Source organism: Mustelus asterias, chromosome 17, assembly GCF_964213995.1.
Source record: "Mustelus asterias chromosome 17, sMusAst1.hap1.1, whole genome shotgun sequence".
NCBI lineage: Eukaryota > Metazoa > Chordata > Chondrichthyes > Carcharhiniformes > Triakidae > Mustelus > Mustelus asterias.
The window spans coordinates 38,033,357-38,060,358 of NC_135817.1; the positions used below are offsets into that span (position 1 = coordinate 38,033,357).

At 40.7% G+C, this 27,002-nt stretch overlaps 1 protein-coding gene across 1 annotated transcript in view; it reads right to left on the reverse strand.

Moving 5' to 3' along the window:
• Positions 1 to 980: 980 nt before the first annotated feature.
• Positions 981 to 27,002, reverse strand: part of pola1 (polymerase (DNA directed), alpha 1) — a 293,912-nt gene continuing 267,890 nt past the window's right edge. The window contains exon 37 of the mRNA XM_078232528.1: positions 981 to 1,934. Coding sequence (XP_078088654.1) covers positions 1,783 to 1,934 — 152 coding nt within the window. The 3' untranslated portion in view covers positions 981 to 1,782. The remainder of the gene's footprint in view (positions 1,935 to 27,002) is intronic.

A 27,002-nucleotide genomic window follows, 5' to 3' on the forward strand; every position in this document is an offset into this window, starting at 1 on the left:
ATTTTAACTGGAGAAGCCCCATAGATACTGTGACTACAAGAGGTCAGGAGGTTGCGAGATGAGGTCAGTAACACACCTCCCGACTCCTCAAAGCCTTTTCACCATCTGCAGGACAGGAGCAGGAGTGCGATGGAATACTCCTCACATGCCAGGATGAGTGAAGCTTCAACAACACTCAAGAAACTCAACACCATCCTGGACAAAGCATTTCTTTGATTGGCACACCATCCATCACTGGATCACGACTGCAGCCATGATCCAATCTACAGGAAACACTGCAGCAACTCACAAAGCCTTATTCAATACGACCTCCCAACCCTTCACCTTTAGCAGCTGGGAAGATAATGGCAACATGGAAACACTTCCAACTCCAAGAACACACCATCCTAAATGCATTAGGAATGTATTGCTATTCTTTTAACGTTGCTGGGTCAAAACTCTAGAGCTCTCTAACAATACAATGGGAACACCTTCACTACACAAAATGTAGCGGTTCAAAAAGATGACACACCACCAACTTGAGATCTGTTAATGTTGGCCGGTCAGTGATGCTCACATCCTATGAAAAGGACATTTGAAACTTGTCTGTTTTGTTTTTTCTCTTCCACATGACCTTAGTCAAATTCCGCTTTACTGCTTCCTCTTGTCCCTTTTTAGTATTTTTTCTCTTCCCCCATACCTACTTAATTCTCTTTAAGAGTGGACTCCGTGTCAACAATGGTTTGTGGTAGAGCCTTTCTGACCATCCTCACTGTAAGGAAAGCTTTTTCCTTACAGCTTTCAATAGGACCATTCCAAAAAATTACAGAATGCAAGCAATTTATAATCACTCAGATAGGAAGAATTTGTGTGGCCAGCCAAAAGGATTTGTGCAGACTCGGAAGGAGAACCAACAACTTTGCTGCTCTTTATGGAATTCAGGAAAAATGCATAGATTTACAAATGGAAAATCTTTGAATAAATTTGACAAGAATAATTTTAAACAAGAGATAATTGTCATTTATTTAAACATTAATCATATGGCACAACAGTTTCAGAAATAAATGTAGAGTCAATTTTATTCAAAACATGCTCATAATGTATGTGTAAAAAGCTTTCTTATATAAAAATTACAGATGTCATCTTTTTTAAAAAAAAGATACCAGGAATGTATAGAAATCTTGGAGAGCACTGAAGTTTGAAGTGACTTGGCCAGACGTTGCTGTACTTATTTCATTCATTGTCAGCTGCCTATTTATAAACCGGTTGTGTTTGTCTGTTAGTTCTCCAATCCAATGTACTTCAGTCACTTCAATAGATTGTTCAGATTTTGGTAAATGAGACCTATTGTTCCACTCTCCAGTAAGGGTACTCCACAGTGATCCCAACCATTCTCATTTCCGAGTCCGCTGGCTCCACAGATCACTCTTTTAAAAAAAAACTACCATCAATCCTAACCCTCCCTCCCCAGCCAGCTTCTAATAAACTGCTTTCATCTCTTTATAGGTTTAATTGATGTTTTGATAGAAAAGTAGATGACAACAAAAACATGAACGAGTCCACATAATAACAGCGCTGAGCCCTTTCCTAATATCTTTGTTCTCCTAACTTCCTCCACCGAGAAGCCTGGGTCAAATTCCAAGACTATTCACATTGTTGTGCACCAGATTCAAGGAGCGATCTCGCTCCAGACAGCTTCACAAATCCCAAAAAACATTAATTATAACCATTTTGCTCCTGTTCTGCCACCCACAATATAGCCCATACAGTCGCAAACATAAAAGAGAGGTGACAGAGTCTCTTTCATTTATTGATTGTACTAAATGCCTGGAAGAGTTTGCTGAGGTTCACCTCAGAGTAGCTGCTGGAAGCCAGTGCGTCATCTGCAACTCCCTTGAGGCTCTTAAACACAAGACAGTAATCCTGGTCTTTACCAAAGCGTTTCTTCACCAAATCTAGAAAAAGGAGAGAGAGAAATTACATCCAGGAATAAATTTTAAAGTACTGTTTTCAGATTTCAAAATCTATTTCATTCCATATTTACTGAAGATCTCTCAATGCCCAACATCCAACTTTTAAAAACGTTACCTACCATCAGATAGAAAAAAATGCTGGTCCAATGCAAAGAAACACGCAACAATGAAATAAGATGTCTGGGAACATTCTGGATCCATTATAACTAAATTATAAATTTCCACAGTTGTTGGTCAGATCCATGACAGTACTGCATACATTTCTGGTCACCTAACCACGGCATGGATATTATTCTAGGTATCAGAAATTTTAGTTGGGCAAGGGATTTAAGCTGAACACTGGTAAGGATTCTTTTGTTTTACGAACCAGGAGACTTCAAAATTTATTTCATTATGAAGCGACTCAATTATTTCACAGATAATTGAGTCGCTTGAAGAAGGGTTCAAATGCTAGAAGACTAAAGTTAATATTTAGCAAACTGGATGGGAAGAGGGAGATTTCTACTCTCTGAAATGGTAACAGTCGCCTAATGACCAGAAATGGCAAAAGACGTAAACCATGCAAATGGATATAATGGATAATTGGGAAAGTTTCTGTTCAGAGTAGGACTGAAAGCTTCACAAAGGGATTGCATGATATGTTAAGAAGTTGGCTAAAATGACTTTAATTTATGAAAAAACATGGGTAGACTGGTTTGAGTCTAGTGCCCTTCCTTGTTCCCATCTACACAATTGAAATGGTTAAAATTATTTTAGATATATTTCCAAATTTATACTGTAAAGATTAGCCCACTTGGCATTTAAAATGCTTGCATTTTTTTGTCAGAATATGAAAGTGTAAATTTTAATGATAAATGTGTGCATTGTGGAATTCCAATTACAGCACACCCACAATCTGAAACAGAAAAATGACAGGCCTGTATCTTCAACATTTGTTCTTGTAACACCACAAAAAGATTTCTTCTGCCTAAGTTCCTCCAAACTGCAAAAGTACAATTTCAACTCTGCAAAACACGATATATGACAGACTTGTGCCCACTATAGCATTAATAGAACATTCTGTACCCTTTGCTTTATCAATTTATACAGATACTTAGTTCTATTGCAGTACAAACTGTGAAATTTGTAGGTCAAACAAAAAAATGATTTAATAGTTTTTTTTCTTCAACACAGAAAACATTACAATGGACTCATCAAATCTCAGTAGGAGAATAAAGTTCATTTAAAACTGGAGATAGAACAGAAATCATTTGAGAAATGAAACCAGGTGGAATGAGTTCCCCTACGGTGTTTACCTGCCCTTTTGATGGGATATTGACTTTTCCCACCAGGCTGGTTGGGTAACAGAGTATTGCTGAAGACAAGCTGTAGTTTTCCCTTGTGAGATTATTTTAATCCAATAGACAATACATCAGACAATCATTTGTATTAGTGTTGGAAAGATCTTGGTGCCTTTTATAGACACGTAGGATCTTCTATCAGAAATGGCTTATTACTGCAGCTTACAGGAGAAAAGTTAGTGTAGGATAAGCGTGGTGGGGTGGGGGAGTGGGAGGGAAGGAATTCAAAAGATTCAAAGTGAGAACATTTGAATGTACTTGACGTTAAATACTCTAAGTCATTTAAATCAACAGAAAGTAGGATTTGTGGAAGAGTTCGGAACATTCTACCTGCCAATAATCCACTTTAAAAGTAAAATGGTAAAATCCCCAAAGTCATAACCAATGTTCCAAGTCGTGTCTTTTGTCTTACATTGGAACTGTTGCATAATCTAGTTGATTTACATTGCTGTTTTCAAATTACTGAAACAAGTGACACATTGTAACCTACAGTGTTAAACATGAATAAAAAATCGTGGCATTAAAAATTGCAAGAAAAAACTCCAACTAGTGTTAAGTACTGTATTGAAGAATCAATTTGATGAAATATCTTGGTTATGACAGAGTTCTCCATAACCAGAGACTTGTAAGCAGTCATCCCTGGCAGCTCAAATATCTTATTGAATATTCCTCACATGTAGTTGTTGTGAATTAATTAAAAGCATTCTTTCTGGTATTTTTATTTACCGAGTGTTTTTAAAATATATCTATTATAAAATATGTCCCAGACACTTGTATGGTAAGTTTTACATTTTTACCAGAAATCATTTTGGCTAGAGGCTCAGGCATCAGAGGCGATATGGATGTCAGCAAGACTAAACTAAATGATATTAGAGCAAGGAGGACAGGTCAAACTCAAGCTGAGTCCAACAAAACTGTAAGTCTGTAATGGATACCAAACTGCATAACAATGAAGGGGGCATTTGCCAAGCACACTACCATCCTCACTGTGACTACTAATGGGATACATGAGCTTCAGTTCAATATAATTGGGAACCAGATCATGATAGAAATAAAGTAGATGATAAATTGAACTTTCTTCGAATTGAGACATCTCCTCGCTGTTGCTGCAAGCCTCAGTGTGGTTATGAAGCCAGGTTTGGCTGGTCAATCATTGATAGTGCCTGGCACTGCAGACCAGCCTGGTTCAGGTGTCTATTTATAATCAAAGCTGACAATCAAAGGTCAATTGGTTTTGAGATTCCAATTTCAAATATGCTCTGTTGCAGGCACTTCAAATCCAATGACCCTGCTTCACCTCCTCTTTCACCACCCATCCTCTTGCAGGACAGAAAATGGCACTGCCATCTATGATATCAAATGACAAAGAACATATGGTACCTCAGCCTGGGTAATTACAATTGACCTCAGTGCTCCAAAGCTAAGGGAGGGAAAAAAAACAACTAATGCTCATACTCTCATCTTGCCTTCAGAGAGGAGGGGGCAAAAAACTTAACGATTGGTCCAGTATTGTGTTCTAACTACTTCTATCTCCATAATGTCACCCGTCTCCATACAGCTCATCTGCTGCAGAAACCCTCATCTGCACTTTTGTTACCTTCAGACTTGATTATTTCAATGCTTGCCTGGCAGGTCTCCCACCTTCTATAACATGAGCTCATCCAAAACTCTGCTGTCCATAATCCAACTTGCACCAACTTCAGTTCGGTCATTGTCCTGTGGTAGCTGACCTATAGTGGCTCCTCTTTTTTTTATTTGTTCATGAGACATGGGCATTTATTGCCCATTCCTAGTTGCCTGGAGGTGGGTCTGGAGTCGGGTCTGGAGTCACATGTAGGCCAAACCCGGTAAGGACTGCAGATTTCCTTCCTTAAAGGGCATTAATGAACCAGGTGAGCTTTTCTGACAATCGACAATGGTTTCATAGTCATCCTTAGACTTCTAATTCCAGATTTTTAAAATTGAATTCAAATTTTACTATCTGCCGTGGTGGGATTCGAACCCAGGTCCCCAGAGCATTACCCTGGGTCTTTGGATTGCTAGTCTAGAGACGATACCACTGCACCACTGCCACAATTTAAAACTCTCATCTTTGTTTCCAGATGTTTCCTTTGCTTCACCCTTCACAACCTTGTAACACTCTGAGATATCTGTGCTCTGCCAAATATGACCTCTTTGATTGTGGCTGTGTCTTCAGCTGCCTAGGCCCAAGGCTCTGGAATTTCCACCTTAAATCTCCCCCTCGCTCCATCTTTAAGTCAATCATTAAAGTTACTTCATTGATCAAGCTTTCCATCATATGGCCTAATATTCCCATATTCGGTTGGTGTCAAATTTTGTTTGATTTGTTCCAATGAAGTAGCTTGGGTTATTTTTTCCTACATTGAAGATACTACATAAATGCAAGTAGCTGCGAAGAAATGCTTTTATTGAATCCTTTTGGAGCATCAAATATTTTGTTGCAATAATAGAAAGGAACAATTGGAAAAGATATGAATTATTCTGGCAAAGAGACAACAGACAAGATTGGCTGGTGGCTTCCTTCTGTGTTATAAACCTCTTTTATTTAATGGCCCATCCTCTAATTTATAGCATTAGGGACTTCGGACTTTCAGATGAGACTGAAACTTAAGGCTCTCGGGGGATGCCAAATCTCTGACCGCATTATTCGAAAGAACAGCCTTTGGATCCTCAGGTGTCAAGTACCACATTCACATTAAAGTCTGGGATTGCACTTTGGGTCTCAAACTATAGTCGCAAGGTGTTTTATTTTGGGACAACAAATGTTGACTGGTCATTGACTCTATTTATGTATCATCTTCAGCAACGCGGCAAATCAAGAACTCCTTTACTGTGATGCCAAAAATAGACAGTTTAGTTTCATGGACTGGGCAGATAGGTGGCAGTTACAGATCAAGGCAGAGTAATGGTCATGTGTTATGGGGAAGAGCAGTGATTGGAAGAGTACCATAAGCAGTAAAATTCCTAAATATGGAGGAATAGAAATCTAGGGAGATGGTGATCTTTAAGTGCAGGTAGAAAATGCAGCAGGATGCAGATAGAAAGGATCATTAAAATCAACATTTGAAATTCTAGATTTCATCTTCAGGTACATTGAGTTTATACAAATCATGGGTTAGACCACAGCTGGGCAGGTTGATGAAGTTTCATTGCTGGAAATATGTTAGAATGATGGGTAGGGTGTTAAAAATGAGACAGGGGATCAGATTATTAATAAAGTTCAAAGAGGGGCTTTTTGCCAAGGCAGAAGTTAAAGTGGAAATCTAAGATTTTTTTAAATTACAAAAGGTTTTCGGGGGATAAATAATGAGACTGTTTGCACTGGTTGTTGAATTGGTAACAAGAGGACACAGATGGAGAATTAACAGTAAAAGAACAAAAAGTGAAAGATTTTGCAGACTGGAGTTTATGCTTTACTACAAGTGGATATTCAAGTACAGACTATAACATAATTTAACAGAGGATTGGATGCATTGTTAGGGCGGCATGGTGGCACAGTGGTTAGCACTGCTGCCTCACAGCGCCAGGGATCTGGATTCGATTCCCACCTTGGGTCACTGTCTGTGTGCAGTTTGAACATTCTTCCCGTGTTGGCGTGGGTTTCCTCCGGGTGCTCCGGTTTCCACCCACAGTCCAAAGATGTGCAGGTTAGGTGGATTGGCCATGCTAAATTGTCCCTTATTGTCAGGGGAATTAGCAGGTATATACATGGGGATTTACATGGTAATTACCGGGATAGGACCTGGGTGGGATTGTTATTGGTGCAGGCTGGATGGGCCGAATAGCCTCCTTCTGCACTGTAGGGATTCTATGATCCATGAGTATTTGAAAAGAAGGAGTATTAAAGTAAAACGGACCGGGGAAATAAGACTGGTAGATAGTTCCCGTTCCCAGAAACAGTACAGTAGCAATGGGCATCTTCTGCACATTCTACGGCCTGCGTTGATTTGGAAAAGGAATTAAACCGATAATATCCTGTAGGTGGTGCTATTGCGGCCAACAGCACAGGCTTATTGGCTCAAGAGCCAACAGTGATTGTATATTCTAGCTCATGGTATTGTATTATTGGACTTTTCAGATCAATTCTTTAAGAAAGAAAATCAAAACACTTTTTATTTGGCCTGTAAGCTATAATTTTCCACTTGTTCATCAGCAAGTATTACAATCATATAAAATTGCAAGCACATCAGTATACCAGTGTCCCAGGAAAGTGATTCCAGTGTTGCTGCCATGAAAGATTTTTTTTAGCTAGAGCTACCAGTCAATAGAAATGAATATCTACCACATGGTAGATTCTAGTCACTGAACATCACAACTGCAGCCTGCATGTAATTATTAAATTGTGCACCAGTTACTCTGGATTTATTGCATAGCTGTCTCCTCCTGATAATCTTAATGATCTTGTACAAAGAAAAAATATCACTGCAGGTAATGGAATGAACGCTTCAATCACTACTCAAGTAATATTCCTATTGAGTTAGCAGGATAAAGAAAATGCAAAACGTTGAGTGCATATTTTGCAAAGCAACTTGAACTTTCTAAAATTGTTCTTCCATCTACCGTAAACAGATGTCAGTTAATAACTTCTCTACCAAAATGCTGCTGAACACTGAGTACAGAACTGGAAACCCTGTTTGTACGATCATCTACTTGTCAATATCAGGATAAAATATGCACAAAATTGAAGTGAATGAAGGATGGCCGACCTTCCTTCCAATAATACAATGAAAGCCTGTCCCATCTCTAAAAAGCTTTCCAAAATTATCTAATTGCTAAGCTACATACTTATTCCTGAGAATTAATAAATTAAAGAGAGGAAAAAAAAAAAGAGGCCAATGATTAAAGTACTTTCGGATTGTCAAGATCACTGAGGTGCTACCATTTTGACAATCAGATTCTGACAGACACTCATCCTTAACATGAAGATCTGAATTTTATTGCTGAGGGAACTGCATTCTTTACTTTGGTAAACTGCCTCCATTTCCATCCATGTTGAAATGCATTGCCATCAGCAAGATCCCTGAAAGGGTAAGGCAGCCAAATGAACCCAGTCTTTTATTGATTTACTCGTGCTTAGCCACTGGCTACTGCAAAATTACCCCATTACCTTTATTGTAATGGCCAATGCCAGGAAACAACCCAAGTACTAAAATAAAAGCAAAAATACCACAGATGCTGGAATGAGGAATAAAAACAAGACGACAAAGAATTCTGAGAAAGAGTTCATATATGTAATGTTCTACCTATCTTAGGGGCTGCGGGTTTTATACAAGAAAAATATGTGGTTTTCACACGTAGATTCAAAATAACAACAGATTTACTGCAGGAATTGCCCGTACAGAGTAGAAACTGAAACTAAAAGCAGGAGCTCATGAAACACCCCAATTACATCACCATCAAATCATATGACTGCTCTTAAAGCAATCACGCAACCAGTTAAATATATAAATGTTAACTCTGTTTCTCTCTCCACAGATGCTGCCAGACCTCGAGTTTTCCCAGCACTTTGTTTTTATGACAACTCAAGTACAATGGACTAAAATATTTAACTTTAATATAATTCAGACAGTAACTTGAATAATGTTCATGTTAAACTAATATAAAATGACAAACCTTCATTTATGTAATCTACATGCGTCTGTATCGATTTGAGTGCACAAGCAAGGCTGTCACTACAGTACAGTACTCAGAAGTGCTGCACTATCAGAGGTATTAGGCGAGATTCTCTGGCTTCCCAGACACGTATTTCCCACCAGTGAGAGTGGCGCCTTGTTTGCTAGCGGCAGGATTCTCTGGTCCTGCTGCTGTCAATGGGAATTCCCATTGATGTACACCACACGCCAGCAGGAAACCCGCAGAAGGGGATGCGCCGCCAGTGGGACGAGGGAATCCTGCTGGCGTGAATGACCAGAGAATTCCGGCCATTATCTGTTGGCATAGACACTAATCTGAAGTTTCATTTACTTCAATGAGGTGGAACTTGGGCTTTCTCCTGGTTTCTTGACCAACCACATGGTGTCCTGACCAACATGCTTCCCTTAATTAACACCAATAAAAACAAAATATCTAGTCCTCATTCTTTCAGCTGTTCTTTGCAGGATCTTGGACGTATCTGGGGTGGGGGGGGGGGGGGGGGGGGGTGCTATGTCTCCCAATAGAACAGTACTGACTGCAATTCAAAAATAATCCAATCATTGTGAAATGCTTCAGGAAGTCCCGAAGAAGTGAAAGGTGCAACGATAAATGCAAGTTCTTTCGATCTGTGTTCTGTTGCAATGACTTGTGTGGATTTGCAACCTGCTGATAATAGATGATACCCTAATTCAACCGCAGAGGACGCTGCGTTGGTTACTGAAATTATTCGGGCTGCTTATGAAGTGTGTACAAATTCTGTTACATTAGCTAAATGGAGTAGGCCATTCGGCCCCTGGACCCTGTTGAACCATCCAATTAATTAGATTATTTGTTTATCTGTGACAACTCAAGTACAATGGACTAAAATATTTAACATTTAATATAATTCAGACAATAACTTAAATAATGTTCACGTTAAACTCATATAAAATGACAAACCTTCATTTCTGTAATCTACATGCATCTGTATCAATTTGAGTGCACAAGCAAGGTGTCACTACAGTACAGTAGTGCTAGTTAACTTCTTTGTTTATTCGTATCTCAGCTCCACCTACCTGCCTTGGTTTTGTAACCATCAATATCTTTGCCTAACAAAACACTGTCACAGCTTTTGAAATTTTGAATTGACCTCACCCCAACAGCTTTTGGAAAAAAATGTGTTCCAGATGTTCACCACCTTCCAAGTGAAGAAGTGCAATCTGCCATTACCCTTGAACAATCCAGCCCTCATTTTAATGGTTATCCACCCTGGTACTGAACTTCGCAACATAGGGCTGATCAATTCCTTTAATCTACAACACCTTAATGAGATTGCCCCAAAATGTTTGATATTCAGGTGAATACAAACCAATGCAATAAACGATTGATCAAAGGTTAAATTTGGACCACATCTATAGTCACCATTATCTTTTGAATAATATCTTTGGAAACATCTGTCCCACACAACAGAACTATTTTCCTTGGAACCAACAAAAGTTACAATGAATAACTTTGTTCATGTTCACAACCAATAGGTTCAAGCTGTAACCATAGCAATTGTGTCCATTTAATGGAATCACAAATAAAGCATACTTGCACTACAAAGCTATCATAGTGCAATCAACACCTAAAACCCAGGCTTTCAGTATCTTCTTGCTTGTCATGACACTACTTGAAAGCATTTAAACTCAAGAACTCGTCCCAACCATATTGAACTAAAATTCAGTGCAGTGTATTTAAGATCTTTCATGATTAACTCTTACAAGCCAACACATTGGTCTACATTTTGCAGTCAATGACAAACAAATGGTGCTTTCCTTTATGAAGCTTCAGCTGCTCATAGACCTTCTGGGGACTTTCACACGGCATCTGACAATAATTTCCCTCGACTTGGGCATCTAGAACACTGGGTCACAGTGTCAGAAGACGGGTCGGCTGTTCTGGACTGAGATGAGGAGGAATTTCTTCACTGAAAGGGTTGTGGATCTCCACCCGAGACAGCCGTGCATGCTCAGTTGCTGAGCATTTTGAAGCCAGAGATTGGTAGTTTTTTGGGGTATGAAGGGAATTGAGGGATAAGGGAACAGTGCAGAAAGGTGGGGTTGAGAGAGATCAGCCATGATCTTGTTGAGTCTCACAGCAGACTTGAAGGGTCAAATGGCCTACTCCAGCTCCTATTTCTCTTTTAATTAGGGCGCTATACAAGTGTCAGGGCATCTGGGGGCGGTGTGAACAGGCCAAGTAACAGTGTGCTTCTTCAGCCAATCAGATTGAAAAATCCTTACTGAGGTATGCAAAGTCGAAATCAGAAAATGTAAGTTAAAATATTTAATTCCAGTGTAAAATCATGCACAAAAAGCAAAATAAAGAGAGGGAAAGATAGATTTCAGGAACACATTAAAATAAGCTTACAGAATGGATGTAGAATTGGCAAATGAATTTGAACAAAGATAAATATCTACTTTCCTATTGCTCCCAGACATTGCATGGTGCGAATAGGAATGAAAGGGTTTCTCACTAATGTTCGTTTCAATATAACTACTGATCTGATATTTTACAGCTGTGACACAGTTTGACTTGTTTGACAAACAAATGCATTAAAACACAGTTTAATTGCTTTTTCGCTTTGATTTCGGGGAATTTTGCCACATTAAAGGAAGGATGTAGAGACTTTGGAGAGGGTGCAGAAGAAGTTAACCAGGATGCTGCCTGGATTAGAGGGTATGAGCTATAAGGAGAGGCTGAACAAACTCGGGTTGTTGTTTCTGGAACGGCAGAGGATTGATTTGATTTGTTGTCACATAATAACATGCAGTGAAAAGTATTGTTTCTTGCGCGCTATACAGACAAAGCATACCGTTCATAGAGAAGGAAAGGAGAGAGTGCAGAGAAGGATCAACCTAATATGAGGTGGATCCATTCAAAAGTCTGATGGCAGCAGGGAAGAAGCTGTTCTTGAGTCGGCTGGTACGCGAGTGACCTCAGACTTTTGTATCTTTTTCCTGACAGAAGGTGGAAGAGAGAATGTCCGGGTGCTTGGGGTCCTTGATTCTGCTGGCTGTTTTTCTGAGGCAGCGGGAAGTGTAGACAGTGACAATGGCTGGGAGGCTGGTTTGAATGATGGACTGGGCTTCGTTCACGACCCTTTGTAGTTTATTGCAGTCTTGGACAGAGCAGGAGTCATACCAAACTGTGATAAAACCAGAAAGAATGCTTTCTGTGGTGCATCTGTAAAAGTCGCTGAGAGTCGTAGCAAACATGCCAAATTTCCTTAGTCTCCTGAGAAAGTAGAAGTTTGGGTGGACTTTCTTAACTATAGCATCGGCACAGAGGGACCAGGACAAGTTGATGGTGATCTGGACATGTAAAAACTTGAAGCTCTTGACCATTTCTACTTCATCCCTGTTGATGTAGACAGGGACATGTCCTCCACTTGCTTCCTCAAATTGATGACTATCTCCTTCATTTTGTTGACATCGAGGGAGAGATTATTGTCATCACACCAGTTCACCAGATTCTCTCTCTCATTTCTGTGCTCCGTCTCAGCATTCTTTGAGATCCGACCCTCTACTGTGGTATCATCAGCAAACTTGGCAATCGAATTGGAGGGGAATTTGGCCACACAGTCATAGGTGTATAAGGAGTGTAAGTAGGGGGCTGAGGACACAGCCTTGTGGGGCACCGGCATTGAGGATGATCGAGGAGGAGGTGTTGTTACTTATCCTTACTGATTGCGGTCTGTGGGTTAGGAAGTCTAGGATTCAGTCGCAGAGGAAGGAGCCGAGCCCCAGGCCACGGAGTTTGGAGATGAGTTTCGTAGGAATAATGGTGTTGAAGGCTGAGCTGTAGTCAATAAATAGGAGTCTGACATAGGCGTCTTTGTTATCTAAGTGTTCCAGGGCTGAGTGTAGGGCCAGGGAGATGGCGTCTGCTGTGGACCTGCTGCGGTGGTAGGCGAACTATAGTGGATCCAGGCAAGCTGGGAGGCCGGAACTGATTCGTGCCATTACTAACCTTTCGAAGCACTTCATAATGATGGATGTCAGAGCCATCGGATGGTAGTCATTAAGGCACGCTGCCTGGCTTTTCTTTGGTACTGGGATGGGGGTTGGGGCGGCACGGTAGCACAGTGGTTAGCACTGCTGCTTCACAGCTCCAGGGACCTGGGTTCGATTCCCGGCTTGGGTCACTGTCTGTGTGGAGTTTGCACATTCTCCTCATGTCTGCGTGGGTTTCCTCCGGGTGCTCCGGTTTCCTCCCACAGTCCAAAGATGTGCAGGTTAGGTTGATTGGCCATGCTAAAATTGCCCTTAGTGTCCTGGGATGTGTAGGTTAGAGGGATTAATGGGTAAAATATGTAGGGATATAGGGGTAGGGCCTGGGTGGGATTGTGGTCGGTGCAGACTCGATGGGCCAAATGGCCTCTTTCTGTGCTGTAGGGTTTCTAAGATTCTAAGGATGATGGTCGACTTCTTGAAGCAGATAGGGACCTCAGATTGGTGTAAAGAGAGGTTGAAGATGTCTGCGAATACCCCCACCAGCTGGTCCGCGCAGGACCCGAGTGCTCATCCGGGTATCCCATCTGGGCCAGTCGCTTTCCATGGGTTGACGTTCGAGAAGGCTGCTCTGACATCTGCAATGGTGACCTCAGATACAGGTTCGTCCGAGGCTTCTGGGGTGGAGGGCACGCCCTTGCTGACCTCTTGCTCAAAACGGGAATAGAACAAGCTCGTCGGTGAGGGGTGCATTGGTGCCGGTGATTTTACATGCCTTCATCTTGTAGGCAGTTGTCGCCTCTTGTAACCATCTAGGCCAAGGGGAATCCTGATAGAAGTCTATAAAATTATGAGAGGCATAGATAGATCGGGTTGACAGGAGGAATCTTTTTCCCCAGAGTTAAAATGTCTAATACTAGGGGGCATGCACTTAAGGGGAAAAGGGGTAAGTTCAAAGGAGATGTGAGGGGCAAGTTTTCTTTTACAGAGTGGTAGGTGTCTGGAACGTGCTGCCAGGGGTGGTGGTGCAGGCAGATACAATAGAGGCGTTTAAGGGGCTTTTAGATAAGCACATGAATATTCAAGGAATAAAGGGATATTTTATCAAGGGAAGGCAGAAGGGATTAGTTTAATTTGGTGTCATGTTCGGCACAACATCGTGGGCCGAAGGGCCTGTTCCTGTGTTGTCCTGTTCTATGTACTGGTTAACACTCTAATACATTCTTCGCCTCTCCAGCAATCCCATTGTGCTGCCGGATTATAAACCTAGTCCAATGCATACTTTTCCGAGTGCAGTTGGAATTTTAAAAATATAATATGGCCTATATGCCAGCTGGCGGTACACGCCACTGTAATGGCTTTGAACAATTACACTGTGAAAAAGAAACACACGGCGATACCAGTCGAGCAGATATGACAGGAAGGTGATCTGCGGCACAGTGATCTGATGGAAACCTTGTAAACTGTAATCCAAACTCCAGGTTACTCAGTATGGTGACAGCATCGCAGTACTGCAGAAAATACATAGCTACTGTAACACATCGAAATCCTGACCCAAGGTCCATCACCAAGGGTAAAACACCGCAGTTCCAATTTTGGCACAGTCCAAACCTCCAAAAGATCCACTAAAATCCAATTCTCCTGACAATGCAGGGGTAACAGTACACTGCAGCTATGTGACCTCGAGGTCACCCTGCATAACATTTATCAGTCAAGCTATCAGCCAAGGATTTTGTCTCTATGAAATGAGACTTCAACACTCCACACTGATAGCCATTGACAGAATTCAAGTCGGGTTCACTGAACATTTTAAACCTGCAAGTCTGCAGCCCCTGTTCCAATTGACCCACCTGCCAAATATCTTTATGCAGGTCCGACTGATATTTAAACAGCAGGTACACAAAACCTTTAGAGAGTTTTCGGAAATACAACACCGCAGCTTCACGAAAACTCAGTTGGATCATTATTCGAGAGTCTGGGATATTTATAATTTCTGGTGTGAAAAGTCATAAACATTTTTGGAACGGTGGAAAATATACAAAGCGACTTCTTGTTAAGCTGTTGCTTTCTCAGGGCTCACCACCATTATTTTCAGCTAATATCGACAGAGGGAATGGTTACTGAAAATACTTTACACTGAGCAAAGAACCCGAAAATGCTAACCGACATCCAAAAGATCACAACAAATCAACTAACTGGGTCATTCCATCAGCAGGACATGTCAGATAAGGTTAAAGCAGTGCGCTTTAACAAGCATTTATGCAGCGTGCATAGGCTGGGCTTAAAAAAGAAAGTTACCACTTGAATAATAAGGAAGGTTTGGAACCAGCAAAACTAGATTTCAACTAGGAGTCAACTTCTTCAGGAAATGGTGGATAATTTGAAAGAGAAAACATGCACGTTTAAATTGGATTCAAATGCAGCTTGTAAACAGTCAGTAAAGTTACTGATACGTGTCAAAAGATGATACTGGCCTCTGAAGTTAATTGCATGTTAAGCATTTTTTGTTTTCTGTGAAAGAAACAGGAGCCAATTCCTTGAAGAGAATAAATTCTTTGGCTGTACCTCATTCAGGAAAACCCATCAAAACTGTAACATGTTTAAAAAGTTCCCCTCCAAGCCACTCCCCACCCTGACTTGGAAACATATCGCCGTTCCATCGCAGTCGCCGGGCCAAAATCCTGAAAATCCCTCCCTAACGGCATTGTGGGTCAACCCACAGCATTTCAAGAAGGCAGCTCACTACCACCTTCCCAAGGGCAACTAGGGCTAGGCAATAAATGCTGGCCAGCCAGCAATGCCCATGTCCCACAAATTAATAGAACAAAAGTACAATTGCAGAACCCCAGGTCCATTTCACCTGTATCTAGGTTTTTTACTACTGAAGCAAGACTCCCTCAGTACCCATCAAATGGATAACATGGAAGGATTGCATTGATTTTGTCTTTCATAAGCAACACTGCCAACAATTATATCATATTTCTGACGGCACAAATGAAGTTAGCCTGAAATCTATAAGAGCTATAGTGTAGATTAGAGGGGCTTTAGATTGGTACCACTGGTCGGCGCAACATTGAGGGCCAAAGGGCCTGTACTGCGCTGTAATGTTCTATGTTCTATAACAGGCATCGGGGACTTGATGAAATTAAATACGTTTATATTCTCCAACTATATTTTTCATCTAGATGTTTTCCATCTATATTTTCAGTAGGATATGCTTTTATAAAAAAAGTATAGAAAAATCAAGTAACAAATAAAAAGCCTGTTCTTCATACATATGACCCTGATTTTGTTCAGTTTTCTGAGCCATGCAGTATGTAAGCAATCTCTCCCTCCCAACATTCTTCCAATGCATGTTACCATTTCAACCCAAAATATCTCCATCATTTTGTCATGATATTGCTCAGCCGTTTAATTTTAATTACTGTGGGCTCTGATCAACTAGACTCAAAAGATTGTTTGCTCACCTCACCAATTAATCAGCATATGGAGACTGATAATTTGTTCCTGAACTACCCCTGTGTTGTGGTTACACTAGATTTTCCCTTCACTAACATCCAGCATCACATCAAAAGAAACCAGAGTAGACCACTCAGACAAGAAATCCACTGAAAATCTGCAATACAATCAGCCTTTTTGGAGATTAAAGGAACAGTGTTACAATATATCGTTTCAGCTGCAATTTTGATTATTTCACATGGAACATTTTACATGAAAATGTAGATGAAAAGATAAAAACAAAAAAAAAGACCAAAAACATTGCCACTGAACCAAAAGATACTTCACAGTTCCAACTCTTAAAATAGAAATCCATTGAAGTTACAACATGGCAGCTGACCGTACATCTTATCACGTCCCCTCAGCACAAAATAATCACATTTACCCACCTTGTATTGCCAATTTACTCTTGAATAATGGCATAGTTTCTCCTTCAACCACTTGTCCTGATAGTGAATTCCACAGAATTCCAGTTCCGCATGAAGAAGTTGCCCCTGATCTTGGTTGTATACATTAAAAGTGATTCCATCTTACTTTTATGGCCCTCAGGACTGACCCCTCAGCTACCAGAAACAGTGTACTCTTAGCTACCCTGCCATCTTATTTTTAATACAGAACTTCGTTAAGGTGAGAGTGATCGGGATAGAAAAAGAAGCCTCGTGGAGGAAAAAGTAAACAATAAATGTGAATTCATTCCATCTTTAACCTTGCCCCCGCCTCCGGAGAGTTCTCTGTCCATTTGTTGTCCCTGTCTGACAAAGAATGAGAAAACTAAATGGGGTACTACTAGACTTGACTTGCCATGCTTTGTTTCTGATAAAATTCACAAAATTTACCCCTTTAGAAGAAAAAGGAACCTCACCAGCAAAAAATAAGATCCAGGTCAACAATGAAAGAGCCATTCACTGTTGTTGCATATGAGAGCTTCTAAATAATAAAATACTCTGGCTACAGGAAGACAATGAATGAGCTTTAAACCCAATAATCTTATAGTTTTCTGAAGACTTCAGTGAAGGCAAACTTATCTAGCTTATCCAATCCGCAGGGCAAACTACAGACGTGTTATTGCTGGAATTCTAACTTGGGGAACTCGAAAAGTGAAAAGTGGCACACTCTTGACGATACAGTATTTGGACGTTATCCAAAAATGTTATAAGTGAACTATAAATTATAAGGATTCTTGATTAGCAAAAGAACAGTACCTGTAGTAACGAGATTGTGGCACAGGAGACAGAGATGGCAGGGCTGCTCTAACTAATTTTGGATTCTCACCTTTTTTCGCTTCTAGTTTGAAGAGAACAATGAGAAGTCTGGTAAGATAAACATGAATAAACTTAGTTGTGAATTAAAAAGTTGGGCAAGAGTAATTATACCCAACCTCTCCTCCAATCAGCTGTTCTTCTTCCATACAGCTATCCATTGGTCAAGGGGCCAGCATCCAATTACTTCCACTATTAAACCTTGACCCTCTGTTCCCTCTTCCTCAGAACTGAGAAACCAACATAATAACCTTGCGAAATGATAAAAGTCCTGGATTGTTCTACTCTGCATTTCAGTTCATTTACCACACTTTAAATAAACACAGCAGTCGTTGAGTATGACTATAACAAATTAATATCTTTTCAATATCAATTGGACATGAACGTACTTCGTACACAAGGGAAAAAAAGCTTATTTTGGTCAGAAGTAGATTAAATGTGGACAGCTTCCTTAAATTACTCAACATAACAATGGTCATCACAAACACATTTCACGAAGAACAATTTAAATACAAAGGCGCACCATTATTAAGTAGGTGTTTTGTAAATAAAGTTACGAGAGAAAACAGAAAATCTAGCTGAGGTTAAATGCTGGCAGACAGGTTCAAAAAATGAATTCCATGAAAAAGCAGGGGATAATTCTGAGAACCTATTACTACAGACAATTTACTTCAGAAAAAAAAAATAAAACCAGAATGGTAAATGATTACCAAAAGCAATCATGTCATCACTGAAAGATGGAATAAAAAAATCTTTTTTTTTGTGAAGTGGCTGAATGAGAGCAACTTAAAAGCCACCAAGCCTGTCAGAGGCACATTATTTCTTTTACACCCCGTCTCCCAATTCATCTCAGCTCCGCTGACTAACCCCAGCTCCCAGCAGGTGGAGCATTTAAAATAAATAGCATTTCCCACAAAATGCTCTCACTGCCCTATGACAGACGCTTCCGATTCCTGGCCAGTCACTGTATCAGCTTCAGTAGTATCTAACAAGGTGTAAATACAATAACAAGCATGTAATTAAGTGAGCATGATGAAGTTAATGGAGATAATTCATTCCATTTTGGGCTTATGAATATTCTATTAGATGTTATCAGGCAGCTGGAATAGCTGTTAATTTAATCATCATTCAGTCCAGCAAAATGTTCTTTGTGCTAGCATAATTGCAGAGAATGAATAATTGATTTGACAATTGTACCAGTGGATTTCAAACAGTTATGTGCACTCTAAGAGCAGGAAGGGAGGAGAATTGGAATACTCTAAGCAGTGAAGAGGTAGCAGCACAGCCAGTAAATTGAACATCATGAAGATGCACATAAAAAGACATTTTTTTCCTAAGCTCGCCAACGCGACGGAGTATAGCATACCAGTAGTAATCCCGAACTAAACTGGGAAAACAGACTGTAAATTCTATATTATATATGGTTGAGGGATAATTGAACAAAAGTGATAATTAAATAATGACTGCTTAAAACAAAAATGTTAAGCAAAGCAGACAGAATTCTTCCCAGAGGAATTGGACCTTTAATTGAGAGTACATACCACACCAAAAGGAATATCATGTTCACACCCTCTTCTCCCACCCTCCAAACTCACCTTCCAGAGGACGGAATTGTCTCATCCAATTTATCCTGAGGCTGCAGATAAATGGTACTCTAGGCTGGGCTATAAATGCAAGGCCGTTAGTAGTAGCGGGCCACTTTTTGTTCTATTCACGTGCTTATCAAAGTTTGTGCCTTGCTAATGGAAGATATTCCATCTAACGAGAGATGATAAAACCATCTAAAAAACTTGCTCACTAAAAATTTACTCTCCGACATTCATTGACCTATATAAATATCTTTTTTTTTTAAGAGTAAAGAATTGTCAGAGTAAGACAACAGAATGAGTTCCTTCCCTTGCAAGTCATCTCTGGCCATGATTCATCTGCTGCCGCTGTCTCAGGCAGAACCAGACTGTTTGCAAACTTGACATCCCATTTGACCTTGAGCTGCATTTCACTCCATATTCACACCAGCACTAAGAATGCTTGCATCACCTCTGTCGCATTGTCTTCCTCTACCCTAACTCAACCAACCCATCCCCAGATCCACAGTTATCATCCCAGTAAGATGTTCCACTTGTACTATACACCATTTGGATGTCTCTCATGGTATATAGCCATGGCAACGTGGCCCCTACTTCTCCTCGGATCACAACCCACCCCTCAAGTGAAGATCCTATGCTTCATCATATTGCCCATCGCTCGGAGAAAACACAGAGATAAAGGATAAAAGAGCACACTATGAATCCACCACCAAAAGTATCATCACAATTTAAATATCATTTTGATGTGATATTCAATGGTCTTAAAATCAAAAACACGCAATTCAGGAAGCAGAATGAAAATGCTGAAAATAAACAGAAGTGATCTTCACAATTCTTTTCAATATTGTACCAAGTGCATGCTGTCTTTGTCTGGACAATGAAATAAAAGTTTCAATCCTGGTAGAGGAAGTCTTGTGAAGCAAAATTCTGAAGCTCTTGATATAATTCCAATGCAAAGTTTCAAGGTTTCAAAATTAATGAATTGTACATAATGTCACTTCGCTCCAGAGGACCCTATAAGTGACTATCCTCACTGGTAGGGTGGTCCGAGTAGCTGGCTTTAGCTGGTTCAATTCTAGCAGTAATTCCTGTGCACCTGGGGGCCTCTAAACAAGGGTCCTAAGATCCTTAGACTTGAATCCTCCTTACAGGAAGTGTGCAAACAAAAATCCTACAGCAGTAGATTTGTCAGTTACCTGGTCCAGAGGTTTTTACGCTTCTCAGACAAATGCTGCCGATAAAAGGGAATTGTTTTAAAAGTGAAGGAAGATATTACCAAGTATAAGGAACGTTTACAACTGAACCTTGGATAAATACCAGATAATCAGTTTTAAAAAGAATCTGCTTGGTGTGTAAATAACATTGTTGACAGAGTTTCTTAAGAATTTTGTACTCTTCATTTCAGTGCAGTAGACACATTGGGCTCACAAAGGTCAAAGGTAACAGTGTCTTGGTGTCTGCTTCTTATGCCCAATACAAAAAATAATGCGTCCATATTCAGTAGATAGACTCTTACCTATCTGCATAGCGCTGCGTGGCTTTCAATCATTATCTCTCCCAGTTGCACAATTGATATCAAACCTGCCAGGTAAAGAACTACAAACTATTTGAAACTGGTGTCCTAGAATTAAACAGGCAGTGTTCCAATTCAACGGTGCTTTTTAGTCACCCAGCTATGGAACTTTTGGATCGAAAGACAATAATTCAACTTCAGATTTTTCCAGTAAAGTCTAAAGCTTTTGGTTGAATCATATTTATCAATTATTGTAATTAATTTTTACAAACCGCTGGCAGAAACATCTCAAAACGATGATATATGGGCCTCCTTTCGAGTATCTGACAAGTAAATGCTTTGGGGGGAAAGAACCCTCCCTCCTCACCCTCCATTAGACAGCACTATTCAAACTGAGTAGGCAGAATGCTCTGAAGGAAAATTGTCAATGTTGCTCCATACTGTGGATTAAATAGGTTTTTGAACAATATTCCTGTCTAGTGAGATGGAAAATTTACGCTACGTTAACGCGTTCCCTCTAGCAGGTGGCCTGGGACTCAGCAAATCGTTCCTATTAGGAAAGATGCATCAACATCAACTCTTTCCACCCCCCGCAACAAAATATGCCTTGCTTAAAAAAAAGTACCAATTAGCCAGGACAAAACATCTACTACTGGAACGAAATGTTCTTATTTAATATTTTCAGTTGCATCGTTGCAGAGTGTTTACAGCACAGAAGCAGGCCATTCAGCCCAACTGATCCATGCCTGTGTTTATGCTTCACAACGTAAGTAGGCTCATACTGGCTCCTGAAATGCAATTCAACAGAGCTTTAAACAGAGGGCACACTTTTCTAGCAGGGTCAGCTCCGCAATGAGCCACTCAACACAGCACCAGTGATCCAACATTTAGAAGACACTTTCCCGAACTTTTATAGCATTTCAACTTTTTCTTGTCGACACATTTCTCCAACAGAGGAATGAAGATGATAAATAAAGTGTAGGTGAAGGACTGTAGTGAGAAGTGGTTAGTCATGCTAATAAAAAAGGCCATCTATCGTCCCTATACTGACCTCTGACAAACCGCTTTCAGAGTAATTTTACTGCTCCTCTGGATTTAACTTTACTAACTGGTAGCAATTCAGCACATCTTTTCGTACCAGCAGTTATCTAAAATGCTACAATAATGACATCAAGAGTAGAATGGTGCAAGATTGGTTTTCTATTGTGCTGCTCAACTGGCATAATGCCCACTTTGAAAGCAATTCACAGCTCATCACTGAAATCCTGGCAGATACGACACTAAATGCCTCAACAGCTTTGCAAGAGGACCACACCATCCATGAACCAAAGCAGATAAGGGTGCTAAATTTGTCTGGAGGAGAGAAGAAAATTGCAAATAAAAGTTCTATTGCAAAGACTTCCCAGTAGATATTCTGAACATGTTTGAAGAAGATTTCATCCTTATAATGACATGAAAAATGACCACCTATGTCTATGGTTTAGACCAACAATTTAAATCCCACCGAACTCACTCTAATCATTTGTCAATCAAACTAAACTGAATAAATGTTCTGAAAGATCAGGGCTTTGTAATCCACCTGTCTATTTTTTCACTACTATTACTGACATATTAATATGTAGGTTTTAAGGGGGAAAAAAAAAACTTTTCTTTCGCCTTTACTAGTTTGATGGCATTTACCCAATACCACTTTATTCACAATACAAAATAAATTATTCAGTTATGACTACAATGATTCACCCTTGTCAAACTTTGGCCATTTTAAAACCTCAGGCTCTGCATTACATGTCAGTCAAGCCAGAACAGGGCTGAGTTGTAAAGGTTCTGTAGGACTATAGATATCTTACACATGTCTCTCAATGTGAGAATGTAATGTCGCTCATATTTACACGTGTGTGTGTGTGTGCGTGCACGCGTGCGTGCGCACAGCCATCGGAACACGTTAAAGTTTTGGTCAGTTTCATTTCACAATTCCATGTTTGGGAAACCAGGGATAAACTGAGGGTGAGAAGAAAGAAAGATCAGATGACATTTTCTTTAAATACAGGGAGAACTGCACATACTGCAGCTCACCAATACGCCTGTCTGTGTGCCTGTAATCAATACGGATAACAGCTGTAATATCGGACCTACAGACATGGAATTTTGCCAAGTGTTAGATGAATACAAATAAAACTCAAAGTCCTAATGTTAAAAAAAAACTGCTTAGCAAATAGTCAAAATAAAATTAGTCAGGATCAAAACGATATTCAGCTCATTATGAGGCCAGCTGTAACATTGTAAACTCAAATGGGAGGTTTGGTGACATCATGAGATTAGCAATGAGGAAAAGCCCATTTGCTTTATTGTGGCTACAATCTTAGTAACAGGAAAATAGCCAATTACAACATCGGTTCTCAGTTAGCAACCAGCACTCAGACTTACTTATTGTAGATGATAAGCTACTAAATTACCAGGAATTTTAAAATCTGCTGATTCTATTCACCTCACAGAATCCAATAAGGTGTCTAAAGCTACATCTAATTAGGCTTAAAACCTTCTACATAATAGAATTTAAAATTATTGGAATAATTAACTTCCTCTTCCAAGTATAGAAGATATTTGCTGCAAGAATACATTTGGCAGAAGTACTAGGTTATCAAACAAGTTCAACTAGAGATTAATTATGACTAAAGCCTCTCAAACAAAAACCCCTGCTCCTATAACTAACCGTAAACTCTCGTATTAAATGCACTGAGATAATTAGTCACCATTGCAGACTGTTCTTTTTGCTTTAGAAATAATGGGGCAAGTCTCCGTTTGCGACCCGCCAATTTTCTGGCGGGTCGCAATGGGAGAATCGCGTGTTGGGCATTTTGCAGGATTCGGGCATACTTTGGAAACGCATGCGCATCTCCCAGAGCTGGAGAACAGTCGCAGTCGGGACCGCGTTGGAAACTGACGGGAAGAGAGGTAAATCATTCAAATCTTTTTAAATGTATTTTAAATATATTTTGCATGTGATTATCAGGCCTGGCACGGAACTTGCCGGGCCCGACAGCATCTCCCTCCCCACCAGGAGTACTTCATTCCGGCGGGGTTTAGTGTAGCTCCCCACGTTCGGGGACGTAGCGGGAGATCCCGCCGGAATGAAGGGGGGGGGCGGGGGGCAATCGGGCCCCTTGGCAGTGCCCAAGGGGCAAAGTGCCCATGCCTGGGGGCATCTTAACACTGCCCATTGGGCATCAGGCAGTGCCAAGGGGGCGGGGCCCAGGAGCAATTGATGGGGATGGGGGCGTCCTGCTGTCACTCTGCATTGGGATTGGTCTGGGCTGGAGGGAAGCCGGCGGGCTGGGGGGAGTGCCGGCGAGAGGGAAGGGAGTCTGTATCCCGGGAGGGGGAGAGGGCCGCCCCCCCGGATTTTATTGATATTCACGATTGTGACGTCTGAAGTGCACAGAGTGGGGAGATTCGGGTCTAAAGTTGTACTGAAAAAACAGTCATGGTCTAGAACAGTTTTCCCACCAATTCAGCACTTTTGGGAGAATTGCCCCCAATCTTCCTAACATTTATTTTTCATTCACTCTAGATATAGGTGGAACTCTGAACTTGGTTGCTTTACTAACATGTGGAGGTGGCAAGTGGGGGCTAAGGGTTTGGTCATTTTAACCACAAAGGACATGTGGGTTGGGGTGGGTGGAAAGTAAAACATTTTGTAATATCAAACCCAACACACAAATTTATCAAAGAAAGTGGGCAGGCGCAGTGCTCTCAAATGGCGGTCCAGTCAGTGAAAACTTTTGAAGGAAGCCGCAAGCCTCTCATTTTAACAGAGTTTAGTTTTAACCCATTAAGGCCAGGTTGCTCAGTATTAAGGGCAAGCAAAGGGAGGTAGATTTATAAACTAGACATATTTACAGCACTGTTTTGGGCCATGAGGAGTGAGAGATTTTCCTTCAGGCTGAACAAGCTTCCTTCCAGATCTTGTGATCTACAACTCCCCCGGTCATCTTGGGGTGTTCACCCTCCCTAACTTCAACCTGCACCCCCCCTATAGTTGACTGACTCCAACAATCTCATACCCTCCCTCACCTCGAACCCACTCGACTGTTTTCCTGCTCAACAGACAGCCTGACTGTCAATCAGGCAGGCTATCGCGCAGGGCGCACACTTATAAAACATTCTAAAGATATCCTGCTGTTAATTTCACGGTTGAAGACAAGGCTGCTGATGGGCAGTCAAGCTAAGTTGGTGACACAAAGCAGCCAGAATTGAAGGGAGGCAGAATTCTCAGAAACCTGTAGAGCTGAAGAAGGTTACAAAGATGGGAGGTAGAATTCTCAGAAAGGTGTAGGGCTGAAGGAGGTTACAAAGATGGGAAGGGAAGTCATGGACACGTCTGAACACAAGGATCAGAATTTCAATTTGAGATGTTGGTCAACAGGGAGCCAGTGTTGGTCAGCACACACTGGCTAATTGAGACCTTGTGAGAGTTGGGACATGGGGAGCAGAGTTGAGAAGCTTAAAGTGGGAAACTGTAAGCTGATCAGGAGAGCACTGAAATAATCAAATTATTATATTATTAGGTGCCAAACTTTTATGAGATGTGGGCATCCCTCGCTGGGCCTGTATTTGTTGTCTATCTCAGAATGCCCTTGAACTGAGTGACTTGCTTGGCCATTTCAGAGAGCAGTTAGGAGTCAACCACATTACTGAGAGTCTGGAGTCACAAGTAGGCCAGACCAGGTAAGTACAGAAGATTGCCTTCCCTAAAGGGAACTAGTGACCAAATAGCGTTTTAATGACAATGATTTGACCTTCACTATTACCGAGACTAGCTTTTAATTCCACCAGCTGCCATGGTTGGATTTGAACCTGTGTCCTCTCGAGCATTAACTCTCGAGCATTAACTATGGGTTACTGGTCCAGTGACATTATCGCTATGCCACCGCTTCTCCCAAATATATGGACACAATTAATTTAAAAGGTTTATAAAAAGACAGGTGACATTCATATTCAACTTCAAATATATTGAACATTTTATATTAAATTGATTTTAGTTTTCTTTTAATTCTGTGGCGCCCCTGGAATTTGCGATTTGTTCTCGAACTCACTACAACGCCATAAACCAAGAAAAAGTATAAACTACTAATTCAAAAGCATCCAGTTGATGCATCATTACAAATTGGTCCTTCCCTTTATACCCTCTGTTGTACGTTATATTGAATAAAATACAAAGGGCAGTATAATTCACGAAGCTTGAACAAGTAATGGGTTGAACAACACAAGTGCCGTCATCAGGATACTTTCTATATGTTAAAGTTTCCCATGAGTTCTCTTTCCGCAAAATCTCCACACTCCCATGCAAAAACACACTGACCATTCACCAGTCCTATAATTCGTATCAGGTGCCCATTAATTCAACCTTAAATATCTAGGCTTTCCATCAACTGTTCAACCCTAAACCATTAAGGAGATGGCACTTTGTTTTGTCTGTTTAAAGAAAACTTCCAATGTCCTCCTCCATCACACACCTCCTCAATACAGGAAAGGCAGACCTGATCCCAGGCACTCACAAATGTTCCTCCACAACTGATGCCATTAAAGATGGAAGAGTACTCCTCAGGAATACATGATGATTACAAATAAGGAGGGTCACTTGGACCATCTTAATTGACCGTGCAAACCACATTTACAGCATCCAACTGTTTAAACTATTCCAGCAATTTTGCTGTACTACTCTATTGGGGACTTCATCCCATATATTGATCTGTCAGTGTGAAAAATTTCCTGAGATTAGTCCAAAACTTGGCTTAGATTAGTTCAAACTTAGTTTGAACCCATGTCTCTCCATTTTTATCATTTAGGTTAAAAAATATTCTAAACTCCTTCGAGCCCCTCGACTTCTTCATCTGCTCAGTGCCCCTTGGTGAAATCATTCAAGGCATTGGGTCAGGTTCCACATGTATACGGACGTCACCAGGCTCCACCCCTCCACCACTTCCCAACAATAAAGGGGCAGTGAAAGGATTAAGACTATTTACCTGACATTTTGTCTTGGATAAACCACAATGTCCTCCTGTTTTACACTGAAGTCATCATTTTTTGCCCACCATCACAAATTTCGTAATCTTGCTAAAGATTCCATCCCAGCCACTATCTTATGGTTTAACTACATCGATCGTAATCTTGTCACCTCTTGTCCACTTCATCATTAGACTGCCTACTTCCAGCTCTGTATTGTCA